This window comes from Lissotriton helveticus, chromosome 12 (genome assembly GCF_964261635.1).
Source record: "Lissotriton helveticus chromosome 12, aLisHel1.1, whole genome shotgun sequence".
NCBI lineage: Eukaryota > Metazoa > Chordata > Amphibia > Caudata > Salamandridae > Lissotriton > Lissotriton helveticus.
The window spans coordinates 370,889,701-370,916,232 of record NC_136073.1 but is presented as its reverse complement, the minus strand read 5'-3'; the positions used below and the strand labels follow the sequence as shown (position 1 = coordinate 370,916,232).

At 49.7% G+C, this 26,532-nt stretch overlaps 1 protein-coding gene across 3 annotated transcripts in view; it reads right to left on the bottom strand.

The window, feature by feature from the left end:
• TDRD12 (tudor domain containing 12) overlaps positions 1-26,532 on the bottom strand; it is a 3,388,409-nt gene that overhangs the window by 3,281,375 nt on the left and 80,502 nt on the right. For all 3 annotated transcript variants that reach the window (XM_078668261.1, XM_078668260.1, XM_078668262.1), the window contains exon 2: positions 7,432-7,472. In XM_078668261.1, the coding sequence (XP_078524387.1) occupies positions 7,432-7,455 (24 nt within the window). In that variant the 5' untranslated portion in view covers positions 7,456-7,472. The remainder of the gene's footprint in view (positions 1-7,431; positions 7,473-26,532) is intronic.

Here is a 26,532-nt window from a genome sequence, read left to right as displayed (position 1 = left end):
GCTCGGCCGAGCAAGTATGAATCTCCTGTGTTAATGTACTGTGACACAACAGCCTGATATCAGCATGTTGACATATATGTATAACACCGTTTTTATTTAACTGTTGCCACATTTTTATTCAACTGTTGCCAAATTTTTTTTATTTTTATTTCACTGTTTCCACACTGTTACCTTTAGTATTGTTTAACATTGCACACCGTCAACTCCCCATGTTTAGCGCACTACATCAGAAAAACACGTAACATTCCGATCACCTGAACCAGTACCGCTATCCGGCCACTCAGTCTTCCTTCACTTTCCATGATTACATGACTAAGATCACATGACCTTTAAAACAAACATCGAAGCCGGCAGTTAGACTGCACTAGCGCCGATGAACGGAATGCCCTTTGGCAGAACCTTCGAACCATAACCTCAGGTTAGTCCTACTTTCGAATTCATGAGAACGGATTACCGCATGTAACTGTGCACGTGTTTTCCGCCGTCACTTGTAAGTAACTCGTTACACATATTCTTTCTTCCTCAGATTTAAACTACCGCCACTTTCAAATACAAATAAGACGGTTTCCCTTATCCGTTTTTTCACACTCCACTGGTATTTTGGTTATAATAAGGGTGACCCCATAACTAGACACCCCGATTTTTGTCTCATGCCTCCCAAACCCAGCTGATATTTACCACACTTACACGGTACTTTTCCCTCTTTTTATCGCAGTATCCCTGATGAAGGGGCACAAAATGGCCCCGAAATGCATTGGATGTTGATGTATTTGAAATAAGGAACACTGTCATGCTCTGAAAATAAGAGCGAAAATGTGTAAACTACAGCAGTAAATGATTACTGACTTATGAAACGGAAAGTGAATAAAAATACTATGAACTATTGATGAAAAAGTTTGGAATTCCTAAATATTTGGGAAAACTTATTGTGTGCACATAAGGATGAGACCAGTGGTCCACTGACCTCACATTATGCCACTTTAAAGGAAACCACTGGGCACATCTTATTTTGTTGCCCTGCGTATAAAGTTCCAAGACTGGTATGGTAGAGACCTATCTGTCTTCAGCTTAGTCTCCAAACTGGCTGTGAAGCACTAAGAATTCTTAAAACTGATACCACCCAGTCTGTGGTTATTGCAGTGGCTAAGTTTTTACATTGGACATGGAGAATTCGCTTAACCAAATCATGTCTGAGATGCTCTTTTTAGCCTTATTCTGTATATACATTTTCATTGTAGTCCTTTTTAGATGATCTTAATCTTAGTCAATGTGTATAATAGAATTGTTAATCTATAATACTTTATACCTAATTGAATGTAAATTATATTTTTAATCTGTGAGACGGTTAGTTGATCTGCCACCAAGCCCTGGGATGATTTTAACCTTGTTGGAATTTGCAACGAATGACTATATTCTTGATTATTTAGATGTATTTTTTAACCAGCTGAAATTTTGTATATTATTGTTTTCTTTTATGACTTATCGTCGAAATAAAGACTTTTGATTGACTGACCTGGAGCAACTTCCCGAGTTTAGACTGCTAGAGGCCAAACTGTTCATGGGGGAATTGCCGGATAAGAAAATCTCACCTATATATCAGACACTGGTCCATCATTGCTCCTCCGACTTACACAGACTTAAGTCCGCATGGAAGGAGGATGTGGGGGAATTGGAGGAAGAGGACTGGGCTGAGGCACTGGCGAGCACAAGGGCGGCAGCAATCACCACCCGCCTGAGATGGAATTTAAGTACCTACATCGCACTTACTTTACCCGGCAGCGCTTGTGGAGGGCGGGCATGGTAGGTTCCCCAGACGGTCTTCGGTGCGGTTCGGAGGTGGGTACACTTCTGCACACTACATGGGGGTGCTCAGTGCTACATAGATTCTAGAATGGGGTCTTCCGATGCTTATCAGAGGTGTTGGCCTGGGAACTTCCTCGTGATCCCAAATTGGCTTTGCTGCATGTTATGGAAGGGGTCGGGGGCAACAGGTACAAGCGTAATTTATTACTCCTGGCCCTTACATTGGCCAAACGAGACATTGCCAAAGCATGGAAGGCGCCCCAAGCCCCGCCACTGGCCGCCTGGAGGAATGGCATGGACGTTTGCGTGGGACTAGAGCAACCTATATTCATGGCCAGGGGGTGCCCGCGAAAACACTTTAAAATCTGGAAGAGGTGGGCTGATTACCGTGGGCTGGACTTGGACCCTCCACCTGAGAGGACAACCCTCCCGTCACTTTGACAGCTGGATCTTTGGCAATTTCGTGAAGTGTCTAGATGGACTTGGCATGTTTTATTTTTTAACAGATGTTTATTGTTCTTCGGTATTGGCGGCAGCGCAACTGGGGGGGGGGGGGGTGTTTGTGTTCCTTGTAAAAGACTGCAGATGCTATTGTTGCTCCACTAATGTTTGCAGCAGACTCTGGATGTCGGAGCTATGCATTATATGTGCGTTCAGACAAATAAATTCTGTTTTTTTTTAAAAAAGCTTTATTTGGCTGCGTAAAAAACAAAAATTAAACAGCAACATACAAAACTCTAATAAAACACAGCAGTTCATCATATACATGGCTCTTCTTGGTCCATAAACATGTAACAAAATCTAACGGCATAACACAACTCTGGAGTTCCTAGTTGCTGTGGAAGTGCAAAAGTCACCTCATGCGAACTTGTATTAAGATTATGCAAAAAGAGAATAAGGAAGAGTTTCCTATGGGTTGCCTAAAGTCTGCAAAAGAGAATAAATTGCATCGTGCTCTGCTTAGACCTGCTATCATATGGGAAGGCGATACAAAAGGGGGATGATGGACGGAGCGCTTGAGCAAATCAAACACTCACCCCCAGTCAACTGATCTGGGTTTAATCCATCACTATTCTTTAGCCCACTCAGCCACCCCAGTTCAGACATGGCCATATGCAAATCAGTCTGACCCTGTGCCTCATGGGAACAGTCCAGCCCGAACTGCCAAGCCATGTCTTCCCTGAACCGGAAACAAGCATGGACCGGTTTCGGATTCATAATCCTCATCAGCCAGGCTATGTTGAATCCAGTGGCCAAGTGAGCAAGGGACTCACGTCTGAGCATACCCTGCCACACTTCGGGCGAACAAAGCAATACAAAAGGGGATGATGGACGGAGCGCTTGAGCAAATCAAACACTCACACCCAGTCAACTGATCTGGGTTTAATCCATCACCATTCTTTAGCCTCTGAACTGGGGTGAATGTATGACATTGTTCTGCATTCTGTCCATCAATTGTTGTTTTTGAATTTGTCACCCCGAGTGGGATGGGTATGCTCAGACGTGAGTACCATGCACTCCACACCACTGGAGTCAAGCTATCCAGGCTGATGACGGATGATAGCCAGAAACCGGTCCTTGGATGCTTGATTCCGGTCCAGGAAAGATATGGCTTGGCAGTTCGGGCTGGACTGTTCCCATGAGGCACAGGGTCAAGGCTGATTTGCATATGGCCATGTCTGACCTGGGGTGGTGTGGAGTGCAAAAAAAACGATTGATTTAGGCCCAGATCTCTGTACTGGGGTGAATGTAGATCTCTGTACTGGGGTGAATGTATGACATTGTTCTGCATTCTGTCCATCAATTGTTGTTTTTGCATCATATGGGAAGGGACAGGACCCACATTCCATGAAAGGGAAAAGCCACTAAAAAGTGGGCAAGATTGAAACACAACCTCGTGAAGAGAAAACAAAAACATTCATTCAATATAAGTTTTCCGAACAAGACTCGTAATAGTGTTCCATTGTAGTAGATCCAGGTCCCTTACCTGCAATTCAGCCCTATGCACATTATAAAGAGTTTAAAATACAAAGCTTTTATGTGGTCAAGAGCTTAGGTATACAGGGCTCCAAGGATTTGAGTATAATTCTGGTATGCCTAGCTCAGTAGTGAAATAACCAATATGTTAGCCATGGAATTCGCAAGGCATTATCTAATGTTAGACAATCCAATAACATCGCTTCAATAAGGTGTGCGCCTGGTTTCCTCCAGGGTCTTAACCATTGTAGAAAAGGCTGCACTTTGAAATAGTCTTCAACGAAGCTCCAATCACTCCTCGGCATGACAGCAAATTGTAGGTAAGGATTGTGGAACTGCGAGAAGCCTACATATGCAGCTATTTTCAATCTTTTGTATAGTACTAACATCTATGTATCCCCCAGACTCCTGCGCCAAATGTACCAACCGACAGAAATGTACTTTTGTAGATGAGGATTAATTCCTTAACTGGTTTAATACCAAGATTTCTGGCGAAACAAAACACTGAATCAACCATTCTTTAGAACTGAAGATCTTATTTTTAACAAAAAAAATCCAATTAAAAGCTGCATCCAACGGGATTCCCAGATAAGTGAAATTAGGTACTTTAGCAATGTCTTTCCCCGAAATTGTAAATTTCCAGGCCTTCGAAAATCTAGGTCCACATTTCATGAGAAATGATTTTGCACGGTTAGTCGTCAAGCCCAGGTCAACCATAAACGTATTAAACATGTCCAAAACTAACAGCAGCCCATTGGAAGTTCTATCCATTAGAACCACATTGTCCACATACAAAAGGACTGGAACAGGGCAAGAGCCTATCTTAACCAAATCTTTTGCATTTTCACACAATAAATCTTCTAGGCCATTAATGTAAAGTAAAAATAAAAAGGTACTAGAGCGCACCTTGGCGTACCCAGACAAAAGCATATATTTTCAGAGATAAATCGCCATCGGAGGCATAGCGGATCTTAGCATATATAAGCGAGTAACCAGTGTATAAAAAACAATGGCCCGATCGCACCCCTCTGCCATCCAAGATATCCCATAGCTTGGGCGACTGAACTGAATCGAAAGCACAAGTGAGATCCATGACGGTTAAAAGCATGGTTTCTTTCTTAACAGGAACATATTTCTGTGTAATGAGGTAGAGATTAAGGCACTGGTAAGCTGATAAGTGTCTGCGTAAGCTATTCATAATCGACACGCAACATGAGATCTGGGAAAAATAGATCCTTGTCAGCTACTCACTCCGGACATAAAACTTGAGTTGCAAATAAAAGTGATGGTCTAGATGAGATGTCAAGAATGACACAAATCAACATAAGAAAAACACAACAAGCGAAATTGACCTACTCACACCTAAGTTGGTGCAGCTGGAAATCTCGATTTTGGATAAAGTAACATTTTTTATTCTAATTAGAAATAGTTATTCTAATGGGTCGTTTTCTCTAAATTATAGAAATGTAGGAAATAAAATGGACTGCTCCTGCCCGCCTCTTCTGCCTCTTAAACATTGGTAACAATATTAACGTAAAATACTTACAATGAACGAACCTCAGGTTAAACAGCAAGCCTTTAAAATAAACTAAAATATGTTCACCTCATTGTGCTAGGTGCTAGATGATATTTGTAATGAAAAGGACAAAGAAAAAAAACGATTTAGTGGTTTGTGAAGTATAAATGAACTCTATTTTAATATCACTACTAGTCCAAAGTGAGGTCAAAGCAATGCTCCCCACCTGCTCTCGAGCATTCTTCACCTTGCCCCCACCAACTCCCCTGGCCTAGGCCCACATCCTGCCTCATTCCACCAAAACCCCCTCCTTAGCCCAAAGTGTGCAGTTCTCAGCACCTATGGGTGCTTCTCTTGATAAAAGGAAACATCAGCTATAAATGGGTTTATTGATCTAGTAATAAAAGAAAATTAGGTTTTCTGAATAGCTTGCATTTTTCCCTCATCGGTCACCCGCCAGTCTCCGAAAGACGCGAATTTGAGATTTATTTGAGGAAGATGCCACTTTGTGGAATCAATGTCTGACTTTAGAGGTTAGGTATGGCAAATAGACATATATACACACATAGTACTACATCTATACGCCAAACTTACATAAAATACAATACACATATAGACAGCAAGTAGAAAATATGGATATGTATGCGTTTATCACAGATACGGTGTATGTAAAGGAAGGTTACATCACATGCAGATATGTACTTGTGCATCATAGATTGCTCTAGTGTAGGGGTATCTGTGACATGATACATTCATGTAAATCACTTGCACAGACGCCAGACAGGACAGGAGGAGGGTATTGTGTGCAGGCAGTGCACAGAAAAGATAGGAATGTATAGATTTTAGCCAGATTACATGAAGAGATAGCATGCAGGCAGAATATCTACATGTGAATTGTAAATAAAATATGAACAGGGGGAGCCAAGAAGCAGAGAACATGCCATGGATATGTACAGGTGAACCATAGTTAACATACGTACGCACACAGCACACAGATAACATACATTTAGACGATATACACACAGATGTAGACACTGGACATACGAAGATAACTATATGCGCAGAGTAGGCAGACAACTTCTACACGCACATTCTAAAGATGCATAGATGGAATATGAATGCATACAGAGGATAGTTATGATAACCAATGTAGACGGCACAAGAAGGACATGTAGGCACGAACTGCAGACGTGTACGTGTTCCAGGCAGACCCCAATTATGTGTGCAGAACGCACACACAGAGCATATGCATGACACGTGTGCACACTGGGCAGTGTACAGTTGGTGAGGGTACAAAGGGTGTCCTCTCACTTCTAGGCACTGTCCTGACAGACTCACCTGCAGACGCCGTGTAGAGACGTGCCCCCGCTCTCTCTGGGACCCCCGGTTCATGCCTCCTTTACCGCTCCGTTCTTACCAATGAAGCCGCACAGCGGCGCCTGGAGGAGCCCCATGGTGCGGGTGGCAAAGAAGGAAGGCGCTGGAAGCGCAGACTTTACCCGAAGGCGTCGGAGCGCTTCACAAAAGGAACAGTAATGATACATGAGGAGAAGATTACAAGTGAACAACACTGGACTGGAAATGTGCGCGTGGCTGTAGCGCGAAAGTGAAACTGTATGCGGACGATGTACGCGTGGCTGTACGTGTGCGTCCACAGACCAGAATCTGCCCGTGCACTGGTCGGTCTCCCTTGGGAGGCATCACGCTGACAATAAGTCTTGCTGGATGCAGCTGCGCTGCAACACCAGCTCGACCTAAAAAAGGAGACATCAAGTAATTTAAAGAGACAACACAGAGGATTTTAATGTAGGGAGGCAACTAACACCTTTACATTTCCTGTTAGACCAAGAGAGCAAAGTCAGATGCACTTTCAACAAGACATACAAGGTGTTCAGAATATGATTACGCAATGTGTTCAACTAAAAACGTTGAAGCTATGCAGCCCAGACACACCAGTATTCACATTCCATTGAAAGTCTATGCCTTGGTTTACTGAGTAGCAAATTGCCCAGATTTCTGCACACATTGGAATGAATTAACAAAAAGAACATTTCAACATCGGTTACCGGATATACTAAGCGCCCAACAATAAAACCATAATTTGACAGAAAGATTCAAAATCTATATGAAGGTACCTTTAATACTTCTAGTTCACTCATGATCAGGCTGGAAACATCTGAAAAAGGACATACAAAACAAAACATTAGGCCACTTCATATCAAATTTAAACTAATCTTAATTACTGGCAATACAACTTTTTTGTGAAACAATTTCCTATTATATGCTTTAAAAGAAAGAATACTTCACCATTATACACTTCCTAAATAACCTATCATTAAATTTGATTCATTCCAAAGTCAACTTCAAGTCCATTAAGATGTTCAAATCCTTGAAACACCTACTGGTAGATCACAGACCGTTGTCCTGTGCTTTACACCCCTCAAACTTGTTATCCTTCTGTGACCAGCTTGTTCCTTTTTTTTTTCCCTTTCTGTGCCTTAATTGGTTTCTTCTGTGCCCATATTGTTGATTTCTCTCTGTGCCCTAGTTCTCCCTCGGCCCCCCCCCCCCCGCTGTCCCTCGCCGGTTTTTCCCGTTGCTGCGCCCCTGTGGCACCGTCCCCATGAACTCCCATTCGCCGCCGGGCTCCCAGCTGCTCCTCCCTCCCACATACCCTCATATGGAGGCCGCGCAGCGGGCGTGCCGAAGGTGCGTCTAAGGCAAGCCAGTCTGCACCCGTCCCGGCCTGGACCGCGCCAGGACCGCGCCAGGTCCCCTGGCCCCCACATCCACTATGACTCCAGCACCGTCCACGCTCTCAACGCCGGACGATCATGCACATGCTGCTTGGCAGCCCCAAAACGCACCCAAGGACCCTTCTCCTGCCGGAACTGTAGCTTCACTAGCATCCGGCCCGCCAACCCACCCACCAAAGAACCCAACCACCTCAGATGTATTCTTCTCAACACCGCTCCACCCGCAAACACGCCGTTGAACTCTGGGACCTACTCGACACCAACACCCCAGGCGTCGCCTTCCTGACGAAGACCTGGCTGAACCCCTCCTCGGCACCCGACATCGCCATAGCCATCCCGGAAGGCTACACGATCATCCGCAAGGACCACACCAACGGAGTAGGACTGGCCATCGTCCACAAGAACACACTCAAAATCTCAACAAACACTGATGACGCCCTCAACACCGCCGAACACCTGCACTTCCAGGTCCACACTGACCCAAACACCACCTTCAGGGGAACCCTCGTCTACAGACCCCCGGACCTCGACCACAGTTCAGCGACTCCATCGCCAACTTAGTCAGCACACAGGCCCTCGCCTCCACGGACTACATCCTCCTCCGGGACTTGAACTTCCACCTCGAGAACAACAACTACTCCAACTCCTCCCCCTTAATCGACAACCTCGGACTCAGAAAACTCGTCCCAGCACCCACCCACTCCGCGGGCCACAAGCTTGAACCCATCTTCTCAGCAAGCGCCCACGTCTCGTTCAACCACACCACCGAACTCCACTGGACCGACCACCGTTGCATCCACTTCACCTTCTGGAAACCCACCACAGCACCTAACAGATGCCTCGCCGCGGCTGGAGCAAAGTCACCGAAGATCAGCTAACCACCACCTTCGCCCTAAGCCCACCCATAGACCCAACAGACCCAGACGCCGCAGCCCGCAACCTCAGACAGTGGCTCGACGACTACGCCAACACCCTTGCCCCGCTCTAGAAACGCCCCCCCTCCCCCCCAACAGCCACACTAGCAAGAAGGCTAGCAGGTTCTCCGAAAACCTCCAAGCAAACCTGCCAAAAGCCAGAGTGGAACTGGGTCCATGAACAAACACCGGAAAGCTACGCAGCCCACAAGAACGCCACCCGCAGACACCACCACCTCATCAGATCAACCAAAAGGGCCTCCTTCAAAGATCGCCTAGACAACAACGCACACAACAGCAAAGAGCTCTTCAACATCGTGAAGGAAATCTCCAACCCCAGCTCCAACACCCAACGTCATCCCACCTTTGCAAGACCTGTGCGACTCATTGGCCACCTTATTCCACCGCAAGATCGCAGAAATGCACGACAGCTTCAACACCACGACCACCCCGGCAACCACAGAGACCTCCACCCCCACGACCAACACCCCCCCACCAGCCTCCTGGACCAACATCAACGACACCATCAAGATCATGAACACCGTCCACTCCGGATCCCCGTCAGACCCATGCCCAAACCACATTTTCAACAAAGCCAGCACCACCATCGCACCCAATTTCCGGAAAGCCATTAACATTTCCTTTGAAACTGCAACCTTCCCGGAGAGCTGGAAGCACGCCGAGATCAAGGACTCACTCAAGAAACCCTAGGCAGACCCTAAGGACCTCAAGAACCTCCGACCCATCCGCTCCTGTTCCCAACGAAGGTCATCGAGAAGGCCATCAACAAACAACTGACCAGATTCCTCGAGGAGAGCAGCATCTTGGACCCGTCCCAGTCCGGGTTCCGCAGCAACCACAACACCAAAACTGCCCTTATTGCCGCCACCGACATTATGACCCTGCTAGACAACGGAGAAACCGTGGCCCTCATCTTCCTGGACCAGTCAGCCGCCTTCGACACGGTCTGACACCGCACACTACGAACACGCCTCCACGACACCAGGATCCAGGAGAAGGCCCTGGACTGGACCACCTCCTTCCTCTCCAGCAGAACCCCCCCTTCTGCTCCGAAGCAGCCGAGATAATCTGCGGCATACCCCAGGGCTCATCCCTCAGCCCAACGCTGTTCAACATCTACATGGCACCACTTGCCCACGTCGCACGACTCCACGACCTCAACATCATCTCTTATGCTGATGACACCCAGCTGATCCTCTCCCTCAGCAAAGACCCCCACACTGCCAAAACCTACCTCCACGAGGGAATGAAGGCTGTCGCTGACTGGATGAGAAACAGCCGACTGAAGCTGAACTCGGACAAGACGGAGGTCCTCATCCTCGGATCCACCCCCTCGGCCTGGGACGACTCCTTGTGGTCGACCGCACTAGGAACAGTTCCAATGCCCAGCGACCACGCACGCAACCTAGGAGTCATCCTCGACTCCACCTTCTCCATGACAAAGCAGGTCAACGCCATCTCTTCCTCCTGCTTCAACACCCTCCCCATGCTCCGCAGGATCTACAAATGGATACCCACCGAAACAAGAAGGACGGTCACCCAGGCTCTCTTCAACAGCAGCCTGGACTACGGAAACACCCTCTACGCAGGAGCCTCGGCCAAACTCCTGAAACGGCTCCAACGCATACAGAACTCCTCCGCAAGCCTGATCCTTGACATCCCTCGCCGCAGGCACATCACACCCCACCTGAGAGACCTGCACTGTCTCCCCGTCAACAAGAGGATAACCTTCAAGCTCCTCACCCACGCACACAAATCACTCCACAGCACCGGACCAGTGTACCTCAACAGCCGACTCAGCTTCTACACCCCCACCCACCAGCTCACCACGCCCTCGCCACTGTCCCCCGCATCCGAAGAGTGACCGCCGGCAGCAGATCATTCTCCCACCTCGCCGCCAAGACATGGAACACCCTCCCCATCCGCTATGGCGGACCCAAGACCTACTGACCTGCAGAAGACTCCTCAAGACCTGGCTCTTCAAACAGCAGCAACATTCCCCCTGCCATTAGCGCCTTGAGACCCTCACGGGTGAGTAGTGCGCTTTACAAATGATTGATTGATCGATTGGGTATTCCTCCCCAGTGCTACAACTGCTTTAGGTTCGCTAGGACACTCTGCTAGACTGACTGTTTCCAATATAGACTAGGCTTTTTGTTAGCCACCTTCAGCCAGTGGTTTCTTTATATGATCCCTCTTCATCCACTGGCTTGAGACCTTGTCAATCACATCTTAGATGAGCCCATACGAGTATTTCTCCCGCAGTCATGCTTTTAGTGATATGATGCTTCAATCTGCCTTCTGTCAGTCAAAATAGGCTTTATTTCGATAATAAAATCTTAAAAAGCAGTACATACAATAGAAAAGATTCAAAACATTATATTCTTTAAGATTTCCATAAAAAGATAACATTTATAAATTAGCTAAAACAGGTACAGTTAATATCTCAGATTAAACAATTAATTTAAGCCTTCTTGATCTGATCACCCAGGCCCAACTTAAAATTTTTGCAATTTCACACACAAATAAGGGCCGGGTGTCATACTTTAAAATTCTCAGGGCTACCATACGCCTCATACCCAAATCCCTACAGATAGGTTTTAGCCATCTAGATCTAGGGGCTTTGTAGGCAGGACATTCAAAAAATAAATGAGGAACCGACTCAGTCCTCTGGGGGCAAAAGGCACATGTTGAAATGGTTTGCACCGGGATTTTCCAGGTCGATCTCAATTCTCCTATTGGTAAAATACCCAATCTAAATTTGATAAACAGGGCCCTGTCTCTAGATTTTGATATTACATCGAGGTAGGGTCCCAGATAAAACACATCCTTTACCAAGATAAAGTCCCTAGAGGATCTACAAAGGTCGGGGTTCGAGATTCTCTTCCGCGTCAGCCAGTCCCAATAAATCATCTTCAGGGTAGATTTGGGCGGGGCAGTCCTAGAATACCATGACTCCCAAAGCCCTAACTCCCAGAGTAGTGATTTTACGTCCCGCAGCCACCCGATCTTTGACCATCCAGGCAGTTCTAGTATCTCTCTAAGACCATCTGCATAACTGGAAAGTTCTGGGACTCTCCAAAGGCGAGCCCAGAGGAGCAGAGGGCGCAGTCTAGCCTGGTCTCTGATGTGGCGACATCCCAAGTCCAGAAATAGTGGTAAGGTTGGGGTACTGTAAGGGAGGGACAATAAATCTTTCAAAAATTTGGATTCTGAGGATGCTAACTGGTCAACATTCTCCGATCCCCATAGCTCAGCGCCGTACAGGGCCGCACTAACCCCTCTGGCTGAATAGATATCCAATACAGGAGCTATAGGTTTAAAGGATGATGAGCGCTGCTCTTTAAGAAGAGCCCCTGCCACCCTTTTATGGCTCAACAACATCTTTTGAAGGTGTGTGGACCACCTCATGGTGTCGGACAGACAGATGCCCAAATAATCGTTAATTCTTTGACCCTCTCCAAATGTACCCGATTTAATAATGGTTGTTTCCCAAGCTTTTTCGGTGGATTGAGGATCAAATATTTGGTTTTATCTGTGTTAATTTGAAGGCCCCTTTTCTCACAAAAGAGTTGAAAACTATCGAGGAGAATTTGTAAGCCCATAGGCGACTTAGAGATGAGCAGGGTGTCATCGGCAAAGAGGAGGGTGGGAACTCTCCTACCCGCCAGGGATGGCGAGTCGGATGCCTTCTAGGAAGTAGCTCTAGTGTGATAAATGAGGGACCATTTTACATCTGAAAAGTATAGGCAATCACCACATTCAATTCTTTTTTTTATGTTTAATATATACAGAAAGAAATCTTATTTTTTCAGTGCATTTTTTTCTAAAAAGACCATCAAAACTCAAGTGAGTGTGACCTTAAGATACACACCCAATTACTTTATCTTTTAACAAATAGGGACGGCGTAATACCCCACATTCCTTAAATACAGTGAAATCAGTCCCCGTGACTGGATTGATCCTGGCACCTCCTTTGTCATACCGTCCTTATCAAGGTTTGCTCCTTCATTAGGAAGGGGCGGGCACTGACCTGAAAAAAAACGTCACTGCCAGAAATAATGGAAGTAGTAGACAACTTTGGAAAACTCTTGGGCTACCTACTTAACGAAGACAAGAGAGCGATCATGACTTGGACGGGACCAACCAATGATCTTCTACAAAAGTCAGAAATCAGATACTTGGGCAGTCGTTTAGTTAAAGACCTGGATGAAATGGCGTACATGAATTTCAACAAACTTATGACAGAAACAATAAAACTATTGCGCCCGTGAGCCACTCTTCCGATTTTGATTCTGGGAGAAACAAATATAGTTAAAAAGAGGATTCTTCGAAAATTCACCTTCATTTTAACACCCTTTCTCTACACTTCACACCAGAATGGGTTAACAAATTACAGGGAGAACTTAGTAGTTTTATATGGTGACAAAAACTGTAAGAATTGCATGGAAAAAACTCTGGAAAAAAAGGTGAATGGTGAAATAGCACTCCCGGACTTTCAACTCAACTACTAGACTTTCTTTCTGAAAAATGCAAGGCTACTGTTGATGGACAACCAGGATATCCCAGCACGCCTCAAAGTGCTAACAAAAAACCTCGCAGAGGAAGGTAATAATTTTTATTCAATTGGGTCACCCTAATTATTGAAAAAATATCAAATTTGAAGTCTTAATTACAGCATGCAAAGTATGGATCCAAATTAAAAGAATCCTGGGAATCCCATACTATAGTAGCAGGGCCCAGATATGGGAATACCCAGGGACTCCTTTGTGTCTGCAAGATAGCTTAGCTGGCCCATTGTTAACTGCTGGTATAGTAAAATGGGGCCAGCTAGTGGAGCAAGGCTCTCTGGTATCGTGGGACTCCTTAGTGTGAAGTACGGACAACAGATTGTCCAGATTCAAATACTATCAATTAGTAATCTGGTCTCGTGCACAATCTAATTTAGGGTTGGAAACTGAAATAGAGGATGAAATACAAAGAAATCATACATACGAAGGAAGTATCTAAGTGGTACTGGGCCCTTGTACAGGGAGTAGATGTCCCTCCAACTCTACCAGAGGAGATTTGGAAACTGGACATGCCAGGCTGTGAAATCCTTCACTTATGGAAAGTATCCATGTATACACTTTGGTCATCAGTGAAGTCTGCACCACTCAGGAGGAATCATTTATTCACACTATACAGGGCATACTGGTCTCCTAAGAAGCTCTCAAAGATGTGTGGAGGTAAGAAAAGGGACTGTCCTAAGTGCACGATAGAGAATGCGGATGATGTCTATCTCATCTGGCAGTGTCCAGCCATTCAATATCCAATCCCTTTGGCAAGAAGTGGTTGAGGTGTTGACCAGGATTCTGGGGAACGTAAGCCTTGCACTAATTATATTTTGGGGCCTGGCTGGAGATGGGCCCCCTGGGGAGGCTCCACACCCAGTTCAATCTACATTTTAATAATTATTGCACAAAATGAAATCTGGATAAAATGGGTCTCAGTAGCGCCTCCTTCCTGTGTGCGTTGGAAAGCTTCTGCTAGACATATTGCTAGACTTGACTGCCAATCTGGTTCAGCAAAGAGGGAAAAAATGTGGGGCCCTTTTAAGGTTGAGGCTAGAGTCAGCACGCAAGCGCTGCTCTGGTGAAGATCTGCTGTAGTTCAGTAGGTGAGGGAAGCCCAGGCCACTCTCCCATCCATATTCTTCATTGGCTTGCCCTTCGTAAATGCTGCCTTTCGATTTTTTTTATAGGCTTGTTAGTCACTCCTTATTCCGGCCATGTCGTCATTTGTATCCGCCCATGGCTACTGGTCCCTTACTTTGAGTGTTACGTGGTACAGGTTATTTAGACTGTGAGCACCATTTTCTTTAATGAGGTTCTCTTCTGCCTTCTCTACTCCCCCCTCCCTCCCGTTTTCCGTGCCTTCTCGCTCCCTTCTTCCCCCTTCCCGGCGCCCGCACTCCCGTTGTCCGTGCCTTCTCCCCCATCACTCCTGTTGTCCATGTCTTCCCCTCCCGCCCACCCATTTTCCGTGATGACTATTCAAGAGGTCTTGCGTAAACGTGAGTTCTAATGCATTGCAAATGCTTGTTAGAATAGATATCCTTCCAGTGACTACTCACCATCCTCTACCCTTGTGTAATACAACTGCTGCTCATGTAAAGCGCTGCAATGCCTAATTGGGGTAGAGTACGTACTACATAAAACTGGGACGGTGGCGAGCAGGAGAGTGCCCCTTCACAGCTAGGACCGGTAGCAGGTTTGGGAGCGACACCACCCTATTTCATCAAGCCTCCCTTCTTAGGATAAGAGTGCGGGTATCCATGCCCCAGTTTTGTGCACAGCTGACCATCTCTGAGCCCTCGTTGCCTGACAGCGACTCCATAATGGCAACCCCCGTGGGGACGGACTCAGGGTTGACAGGCAGCTGTCCATCTTCTTTGTCTGCACCGCAGGGTCACATGATCGTGGGAGCAGCTCCTCCGCGCAGCAAACCCTCAGGACAGGCTGAAGATGGCAGCGCAGGCGAGAAGTGGGGGAGGTCCCGGATGGAGAGCCAGCCCAGAGGGCTGTGAGATCGCGAGGGGTGACAAGGCCAGGCGGGAGTCATTGAGTGAGTGAAATGTTGCAGTGACTGGCAGAGAGTGGGGCGAGGGTTCACAGTGATGGTACCACCGGGTGCCAGGTCACCTGTCTCAGGGAGACGGGTACATAGGGCATCTCATTTTATCAAAAGGGCCAGGAGTTACTCCGAGGATGTCAGTGACCCTGTGATGGATTATGATCAGAGGCACACATGAAGTGTCAGGGGGTTACCTGTCACCAGTCATGGGGTCACTGTCAAAGGCACAGAGAGGTGTGAGGGTACTGGGGTGTCACATGTAATTAACTAGGCATAGGGTCACTGAGTATCTTCGTCCTTCGTAGGCTACAGGAATCTCAGGATCAAGGTTCAGGGGTGCCCCTGAATACTCAATTTAAGGGGGTTTGCTGGTACTGGCAGCCGGTAGCCAATGGGCTACTTGCCTTTTAGGGTGACTACACCCTTTCTATGTCCCTCCCGTTGGAGAGGGGCATCCCCTAACCGGATTGGGTAGAGTCCTTTCATTAAGGAGGGGGCACCTTACGGGTGGTCCAGGCAGAGAGGGGACACACCTACTGACTACAGATTTTCCCGTCAACCTTGCCATCAGAAGTGGGGCTTGGTCGGGGGAGGAGCATCTCCATTAGCTAGAGAGGCCTTGGCTAGCATAATCAAAAGGCAGGAAGACTGAGGCTCACCGCCCTGAATTCTGTTAATGCTTGGAGGCAGGTGTGAAGCACCTCCACCCCAAGTAGCTGGTCCCTGACCCACAAGAGCAGAAGAGCTCCCACCTCAGGGGGTCAGAAAAATGTAAGTGGCAGGCTGGTGCAGACCAGTCAGCTGGACACAAGGGAGCTGGTTGTTTTTCAGGGGGCATCTTTAAGATGCCCTCTGAGTGAATTTTACAATAAATTCAACACTGGCATCAGTTGTGCTGAGAAGTTTCATATAAACTTCTCAGCATTCAGTAAAGACAACCTGGAGCTGTGGGGTTCGTAATGACAAACTCCCAGTTTTGGGAAGGAACACTGGCACTGAGAACCCGAATGGCAGGTACCCAGTGCATCAGATATCAGGCCAAAAAAAAGGGCGGGGTAACTATGCAAAAAAAGGGTACTTTCCTACATGGGCTTATCAAGGTCCCTCGATGTAGCCAACAATTACCTACTAATACAGTTGTACAGGCAGGTGTGTGTTTACGACTATGTTTTTATTATCTTAGTGTTATCCATGCAATTTTGGATACTGAATGGCAGCGGCGGCCGGCACAGGTAAGCGCGGTGAGTAGGGCAGGGGAAGCCGAAACAGAATAAGTATTGTTATACCTATTCCATAGTTTGTCGACTTCCCCCCCTCTCCCACCCCACCCCTCCGAGTTTACCTGTGCCTGCCACTGCTGCTCAATGGTTGTTTACATTCCTCTATGGTTGCAGTGCTGATCAGACGCTGATGCGAGAGGCAAGTTCCAATATTATCGCCGAGGCCGTATGGCGCAGATATGAGAAGGGCGGCAGCCCGGATCGTCAGCCTGACACCACGGATTCCGGAGGCCGGTGCTTCGGGGCTGAGACGAACGCTCCGGGCGGAGGGGGCAGCACGTCTTTGCACCTATGGGCCACAGAATTACCGGAGTTGCGACCGTAGACCCACTGGCAGGTGAGAGGGAGCCTGCAATGGTGCTCCGGGGCATGCATCTACGCAAGCCTGGGGATGCTGTGAGGCCTGCTTTTCCCCAGTGACGGAGCTCCGACAGACTGCGCCCATACTGGAGCGCGGGGACCCATCCATTACAACTCGGGGCAGACCGGAGTCGGCAGGGAAGGCGGAGCAGTGCCCTAATAAACTACTGAGACGGGGGAGGACTGGGAAAACATCGGGACTAGCGGGCGTACCCCTCGGCAGCGGCGGCCATTTGCAATTGGGCCGGCTACTGCTGGGAGTCTGGCCGTGAGCGGTATCGACTATTCCCGACTGCCCTCTTGAAACTGTGCGGATGTGGAGGCGTGTGCTCGCTGCATGCTGCTTGAAGCCGTGTGCAATGAAGGCGGCCTGTAAAAGGCATTGCTGGGTCTGCGGTGCATAAACCATTTTACTTTTAAATTTGTTTTTATTGATTTCAAGGACAAAGACAGGCAATTTAATGCTGTAGAAGAGCAACATGTATAGAAAGCGGACGAGACAGACAAGCATGTCTTCTCAACAAATCAAACTGCAAGCAAGATACATGCGCCAGTACAAAATTACAATGCAAGAGCCGTGTGTGCGAGGCCTGTTAAGTGAACAAAAAGTGAAAAAAAAAAAAGAACCAAAGACCCACCTCCCAAGCCCAACCAGTGTGCCATACCAGGAAAACAGTCATCAATGTGTTCACAGTTAGCGCAGCGCAACCCTCCACAAGTTCACAGCTTCTCTTGTGGTGCCTCCGTGAGGCGGAGGTATCTAGGGCATGTGATTTCATTGAACTCAGTGGAAAGGAGGGACAGCAATGGCGACCAAACCTTCCGGAACGTGTCCTCGGACTGTGTGAGTGTGGCCTGAATGCGCTCCATACCCAGTGTATGCCAGAGTCTATGAAGCTATCCTGTGTGAGTGGGTCTGGTGGTCGATCCCCAGAGTGACAGGATATGTTGTGATGCAGCCTGCATGGCAATCCCCATTTGGAGTCCTCTTATCGACCTCAGGGGGAAAGTGAGTGCGTTGGGAAGGCCTAGAATAGCATAGGCAGGGAATCTCGGGATCTCAGTGATAAATGTACTGTATATATCGTCCAAGACCGCTTTCCAATAGTCCCTAACTTCCAGGCATTCCCAGAGGAGATGAGTCATGGTACCTCTCTCCCCGCAACCTCTCCAGCAAAGTGCACTGCGGGCAGGGTTCCCTTTATTAAGGCGGACAGGGGTGAGGTGCCAGTACAGAGCCAATTTCATTGCGGTCTCCCTGCCTGCGGTGTTGCGTGTAGTGTGGGAGGCTCTATAGTATATGTAGCCCCATTCCCGATCCGTCAGTGTCCTCCCGAGCTCTGTCTCTCAGCGCCTTTGCCCCGCCGCCCAGCCTGGTGCTACTGGAGGTGTAAGCATTTTGTAGAGGTCAGAGATGAGGTGTTTGCCTGATTCTTTTGTCACCAACCACTTCTCAAAATCGGTCATGTGTCTGCCTGCTAGGGGGGCACAGTCTGGATGCGTAAGCCAGTGGCGGAGCTGGAATTATTGGAACAGGTGGGGGGGAGACAACATCGTATCCCCGCGAAAGATCGGAGAAGGTGAGAAAGCCCTGCGGGTCGAAGAGGTGGCCTGCTGATCTGCAGCTCATGCCACGCCATTGTGAGAAGGCATGAGGGTCATTGCCCGGGGGGATCCGGGTTGTCTAGGAGGGGGGTGAGCGGGGAGGGAAAGGTCGTAAGGCCTCTTTTAACGGCGACTGTCCCAGCGCGCATGACGGTGCGGGTAATGGGCGACCGCAAGAGATACCACGGCCTGTTATGTCGGGCGAGGAACGGAATCTTCCAAAGGGAGGTCTGGGCCATCGCCCTATCCTGGAACAACCACCGGCCTGTACCACTCCACCAAATAGCGAAGTTGAGAGGCCTGAAAGTATTGCTGGAGATTAGGGATCCCGAGGCCTCCCTCATCCATGCCCGTTGTTTATGTAGGCACGGGCGCTGCTCCCCCCCCCCCCCCAGATGAAATGGTGTAAAGCAGCCTGTAAGGTCGCGATAGTGTCAACTGAGGGTGACACTGGGACGGTCTGGAAGATGTATAAAATCTTGGGCAGGGCCGACATTTTCACCGCTGCAACCCGTCCCAGTAGGGAGAGTGGTTGTTTGGACCACCTCGCAAGGTCGGCCCGAATCTGGGAGGTAAGAGTCGCGTAGTTGAGGGCGACCATGGCGTCCGTGGAAGGGGCGAGGGTGATACCCAGGTATGGAAGTTGTGTTGCCGTCCGCCGGCCTCCTCCGTATGTCGGCGTATCCGCGTTGGTGCGGGCATTCCTGCCCATGGGCAGTATCAGCGATTTCCCCTTGTTTATTATGAAACCAGATACCGCGCCGAAGGACTCCAATCCCCCCAGAAACGCAGGGATGGAGTGCTCTGGGCGGTCGAGAGCAGCTATGATGTCGTGGAGTTCCCCTCCGAAGGTGATGCCATGGATATCGGGATTATGGCGGACATTTTGCGCTAGTGGCTCTACATAAAGAGCAAATTAAAGAGGTGAGAGGGGACACCCCGGTCTCGTGCCCCGTTGAATCTCGAACGGGCTCGAGCGGAGGCCGCCCAGGCGAACCCGTGCTAAAGGGTGATGATAGCAGCTCGCGATCCATGATTGAAAGCCATCTCCCACCTGAAAGCGGGCCAAGACCCTCTGCAGGAAGGTCTAATCGACCCAGTCAAACGCTTTTTCAGTGTCGATGGCCAGCAGAGTTGAATCGGATTGTTGAAAATGAGCCTTGTCGACCAGGTGGAGGATCCGTTTGGTATTATCGCTGCATTGGCGGCCCGGGACAAAGCCCGATTGATCAGGCTCTAGAATCCCAGGTAGGAACGGCCCAAGGCGCGCAGCTTGCACTCCAGTGAAGAGCTTTAGGTCTAAGTTGAGGAGAGAGATTGGACGGAACACTGAGCAATGTGTTGGATCCTTGCCAGGTTTAGGCAACACCACGATCTCAGCCTCCAACATGTCCAAGGGGATGGAGTCTGGGCCGCCGAAAGAGTTAAAGAGCCGAGTAAGGACCGGAGCAAGAAGCGAGCTGAAGGTTTTGTAAAAACCAGCTGAGAAGCCATCCGGTCTTGGAGATTTAAGCGGCCGAAGACCAGGTATAGCCGCTACTACCTCGTCCAGTCGGATGGGGGCCTCCAGGGCATCTGCACTTGCCAAGGAAAGTGCGGTGATCCCCGCATTCTCTAAGTATTCATCGATGTGCGTGCTTGAAACTGTCAGCGTGGTACAGCGAGGCGTAGAAGTCGCGAAATGCTTCAGCGACCTGTGCATCCCCCTCAACTACAGCGCCGTTCTCATCCCAGAGGCCTAGGATCTTCGAGCGCTGGGTCTTAGCTTTCAGCGCGCTGGCAAGCAGGCGATCAGTCTGGTTCCCCCCGACATAGTAAGCGTGACGGAGGCGAAGAGCTGCAAACTCTGCCCCGTCTGTATCTAGGCTAGCTAATTGGGCCCTGGCTGCTTTTAATTGCTTCCACATCCGCGGAGCCCCTGTGCGACTATGAACCCTCTCGAGTTCAGAGACCCGGGCAGTGAGGTCCTCTCGTTTCGCCTTGCGGGCCTTGGCCTCCGCGGCCGCTATCGCGATAAGCTCGCTGTGGGCCACCGATTTCAGGGCCCCCCATAGGGATGAGGCAGACGTCCCCGGCGTATCGTTAATAGCCAAGTAATCAGTAATGCACTTGTGAAGTTGCTTGGCGACTTCTGGACGTTGCAAGAGAGTTCCACGTAGCCTCGATGTTCCAGGGGGACGATTAGGCTTGGGGATCGCGAGCGATAGCTCAACGGCATCATGGTCGGACAGAGCCGCCGGTACGATGTCAAGGTCCGCAAGGTACGTAGCTAAATTAGAGGAGCAGAGGCAGTGGTCCAGCCTAGCGTAGGTGCAGTGCACGTGGGAGTAAAAGGTGAATAGAGACCTATCAGGGTGTTTTGCCCTCCAGAAGTCCATCAGACCCCTTTCGTGTAGCCAAGCCTTGCCTGTGGTGGAGAGAGCACCTGTGTCCCCCTATCTATGCCCAGATCTATCCATAGCGGTATCGATTACCAAGTTGAGGTCCCCCCCTAGAAGTAGGAAAGGGTCAGGGGGTTGGAGCGATTCTGAAATGGCGCTCTTTAGGAAGGTTTCTTGCCCTGTGTTTGGAGTATATAGGGAGCCGATCGTCAAGCGCTGACCACCTATTGAGAAGCTATGGGCGAGGAGCCTGCCCTTGATTTCCCCCGTTTTGTCCTCCACCCGTCCCTGAAAACGCCTAGACACTAGAATGGCTACCCCTGCTTTTTTCACCGGGAGAGAAGAAAAAAAACTGATGGGGGAAGGCGCGGGAGTGCATCCTATGCCAGTCTTTCGCAAGGAGATAGGTCTCTTGGAGCAGGCAGATCTCGGCACCTGAGTTTTCCAAATATGAAATCACAGCCCTCCGCTTAATAGGATTATTTAGGCCCTTCACATTAAGGGTCAATACCTTCAACTTGGAATCGGCCATCTCAGATTAAGTGGGGAAAGGTGCTATGGAAGGGTGACAACACCCGGATAAGATAAGTACGTGGGGTGTGATGTGCGCATGTCGCAGAATCCCCCCTGGCACACTGGTTCCCTCCCTCACACCCCCCCTCACCTCCCCCCATCGCCCCATCCCAACCCCAACTGATCCCCCCTTCCCCCTTCCTTTTCGAATGCCACCCCCACCAGCCCTTCAACTCCCCATCTCAACCCCAACCATCCTCCCACCGACCCCCCGACCCCCTCCCTTGCCCCAACGTGGAATCCCCAGTTGCAAACCATAGTCTCGGGCCTATCGGAACATAGTTCAGGTCCGTAGAGTTTCATAGTGGAGGGTAACGTGGCAGTGGCAGTCCCGGTGACTCCCCCACCTCTTCCCCCTTTTCAAAGGTAAACATAATAGAGGCATCTCCCTTGATCAGAGCGTCTCAGGACTGGACTGTAGTGTCTTTGACCACCTCCTGGATGGCCGCGGCCTGTTCCTGGGCCATCGTCGCCGGGTCAGTTTTGAGAATCGTCTTAGAAGAGCATCGTCGTACCTGCTGCCAAATCCGCCTCTGGATCGCTGCGCGGGCCCGTCCTGCGATCGTCGTGGTAAGGTCTCTCCAGAATCCCCATCTTCTGGCAAATCGATGTCCAGTAAAGCGCATGTCTCGCGGAGTGATCGGAGTTGGTGCAGAGCCCCGTTCCATTTAAAGACTAGACGAAATGGGTGACCCCAAGAGTAGGCCACTCCTCTATCGCGCAAGAACGTCGTGGCTACCTTGAAGGCCCCTCTCTTCTTCAGCGTGATGGCTGATCGGTCTTGAAAAAGGAATAGGGCTAACCCGGAAATTAAGAGGTTGTTTCTGGTGGGCCTCCTTTAAAATCCACTCGTTCAAGGTAAAGTCCGGGAGGTAGGCTAGAATACCAGCTGGGTAGGGGGGGTCCTAAAAAAAGAAGTCGGGGGACGCTGACGTCACAACAGGAAGTGAAGTCACGAAAGGTGGCTTGCACCTTCAGACTCATTGCCTCCCCTTGCTCACCCCTTAGATGCGATTGCATCAGAGAAGCCAGCGTTCTGAATGAGCTCCGATCTCGCTCCAGAGAGGCCAAAGAGTGAGTGTGTGGCTCCATTGCTCCAGTTATCGAGCTCCTAGTAAAATAAGTGGGGGGACGCCATCCACCTGCGTGGTACCCCGACTCGAGCCCTGCCCGCCGCGCTATGCCAACTCTGTGCGCGCGATCAATGCGAATGTCAAACTCCGCTGGCTCCCCAAGGATCTCTCTGAATAGCTCCTGCAGGTAACAAGTGACGCTATTTCCTTCTGCTTTCAGTGGCACTCCCCTGACCCGTATGTTGTTCCTCCGGGAGTGGTTTTCGAGGTCCTCCACATGAGCTTGGAGGTCCACTTGTTGCTCCCGGAGCGAAGGACCTCCTGCTGTAGAAGTTCTACCTCCTTGCTGCGGGTGTGGGGGGCAGCTGCTACACAATCAGGCAGGCGAGTGTTCTGGGATCCCGGCCAGGAGCCCCCCAACCTGGCAGCAGCTGCGGGTGGGCCCCTTCCTCCTCCCGGACCAGGCCCCGGGCCTCAATTTTGGCGATCGCCCGTGCCCCAGCCTCTCACCTCAGTCTCCCGCAGTTGCCTCCCGGGTCAGGCAGCTGATGATGGAGAGCATCCACTCCGCCACAGGAGGGGGCGATTCGGCCTGGGCACACCGAGGGCGCAGCTGCAGGCGGGTTCTCCTCTCGTCCAGGCCAGGCCCTGAGCCGGTACCTCAATTTTGGGGACGGCTCACCGGGAGTAGCTAGGCCGTCGCCGGTCGCGGTGCCCGGCGGCTCAGCCTGCGCGCCAGGGCTCGTCCGATTCTGCTGGGGCTCATCCCCCGCCGCAGTGCAGTCCACCTCTCTCCGCCGGCGGTGGTCAGCTGGCCGCCCGTCGTCTGCAAGGCACGGCAGGACGCTTCAGCTCACAGCCGCCATGATAGCACTCTGTCACACCAGGATCACCGCAGAGGGCCAGAGAGGGGCTCCGGCGGCTACACCTGTGATTTACTCCAGCCAAGAGCGTCGCGCCACAAAACACAGCTCAGCACTACAGGATTCTGTGATTTTAGGGACATAGCTGGCTAATGAGAAGGTTATACGGGGATCAGGGCCGGGGAGCCGGGTTAAGCAAGTCTTGTCAGGCCGCCATCTTGGCCACGCCCCCCATAAACCATTTTGCCAAATTGATGCACAAACGCAAGCATGATTTTTTGAGGGAACCTGAAGAGGCACACGTCATGCTGACCTACCCTACTGCTCTACCCAGATGGAATTGGGAGAGGCGCAGTGCCAATGCGGGTGTGGGTGCCCTGTGTTATCCTTGACGACGACATCGCTCTCCCCCTCCCCTCCAGTGCTGCGATACGGCGGTGAGAGAGCCCCAGAGACAACATTGCGAGGTGTGTCACGTGGAACTGGGACTGATCTGCCCCACTGCAGGTCACTGTGGAGCCTTGTAGGAACTGGGGAGATCTGTAAGCCCTATATGTACACTGTTGCCATGTACTGAGACCCGAGGTGGTCTTGTAGGCCAGGAACGTCCACCTCAACGGCAGCAGCGAAGGGCATAACGTGTGTGGGTCGGAAAGCAGTCTCTAGAGGGCCCCCCCTCTTTGCGCATCTCTGGACTAGTGTGTGATTGCATCACGATCACTGGGCAAGATGGGGCGAAACAGGCCAAGACAGCAGGATCAGAGCGGCCTGGACCAGACACAAGAGGGCCTAAGTTGCACGGACGGTACGCTGGGGTCTGGTTGTGTCCCCCCGAACAAAGGTGCCTGCCCCGGAAGACAAGCTGGATCTTATATTGCGGGAAATGCGGGATTCAAGGAAAGCACTTGAGCTACAAATAGGGTCCCTGTCCACTGGTTTAAATTGCTTAGGGCAGATCATGTCAAAACGGCAGAGAAGGTGAAAGACCATGCGACGACACTGGCGGAGCTGCTACCCAAACAGAAGCAAACTGAAACAGATGTGAAACAGTTGCAGACACAGGTGGAACACCTTACTGGAAAAAGTGGAGAGCACGAAGGAATAACATCCGGGTGATTGGTCTGCCAGAGAAAAGTGAAGGACCTGACGCAACTGGATATATGGAGCAATGGTTCAAAGATCATGTCACGACGGAGGGGCTCTCCTCACAATACTGTATAGAGCGTGCACACAGAATACCTACCGGGCGACCAAAACCGGGTGCCCCTCCGAGACCCCTCATAGTGAAGTTATTGAATTTCCGTGACCGGGATACTCTGCTGCAGAAAGCCAGGGAGGCGGCGCCGATTAACTTTGAGAACGCGAGGATTTCCTTATTTACGGACTACACGATGTTAGTACAGAAGCAACGGTCCTCTTATGGCGGTGACAGCTTAGAGACCTGAATATAAAGTATGCACTATTATTCCGGGCACGGCTGAAAATATTGCACGACCAGAAAATCGTACTTTTTTTAAAGTCCCGGAGATGTTGAGGATTGGCTAGAGGTAATAGAACTAACCAACGCGGAGGAGATTGCAGCAAAAGCTGAGGAGAGGCAGAAATCCTTCGAAGCCACCTTGACTGGGCGTAGAGGTGGTAGATCGAGAAGAACCACAGGGCGTGTACAGGTCACCTCGCAAAAGATAAGGCAGAACAAGAAGCAGGCGATATTGGCTACGGCAACCTTCACGAATGCACCACGGACGGACACCAAGTCCTCTACGGAAGAGGAGTCGCCGCAGGGATTGGACTCCAAGGGTAGTGTGGCCTTGTTCCCCTCAGTGACTCCACAGCTGATCACGGACCTGTTTGGGTGAGGGACTTATACAAGTATTGTACCTTTTTTGTAATTACACACTGCAGCTGTGTCTGCCCTTCCTCAAGCTAGTTTAAATAATTTGTGACAGACTAGCGATTATTAGTGCTCTGGCGCCGTAGTGGCTCAAACCTGGCAGCTATTTGACACCCCCTACCACGTGCAGAGCGCAGGCGCAACCCCCCATATGGCGAAGGCGCTATATATGCCCTTTGTTTTCCTTTTTATTAGTTCAATCTTTGTATTCTTTGTTGATCTTTAAATGTGTAGTGGGTCAGTTACTAAGAGTTGTGGTCCGGTACAGTTTTAAGATTGGACCTAGTATTGGGGAAGTTGGGAATGGGAACTGTCTCGAATTGTCTGCCATTATTGATATGCTGGTCTGCCTGTATGACACACTACATTCCTCCACACTATGGTTAATACAATGATGCATACACCCGGGAAGTACAAAATGATAACTTGGAACGTAAGGGGTATGAGCACAGTACACAAACGTCACAGGATACACGCCCAGCTACAGCGCCGCAGGGCTCAAATTGTATATCTGCAGGAGTCGCACATGATAGAAAGCGAAGTCGTGAAACTCCGAAAGAAATGGAAGGGACAGGTATTCTCCACCCTCTACTCTAATAACGCAAGGGGTGCCACGATATGGATCAGACATGGGGTGCCCTTTGTTGCACAAGAACAGAGAATTGACAAATTGGGCAGATATTTACTCTTCAAAGGAACATTGGATGGCCAATTGGTGATACTGGGCAATATCTATGCCCCTAATTATGAGCAAGATCAATATTGGAATGTGTTGAGCAGGGCAACAGCAGGCTGGGAGGCACACCCACGGATATTGGGGGGAGATTGCAACATAGTGCTAGATGTGTCCCTGGACAGGTTGCACCCACCATTACAAGGCGCTGGTGTACACAAACAAACC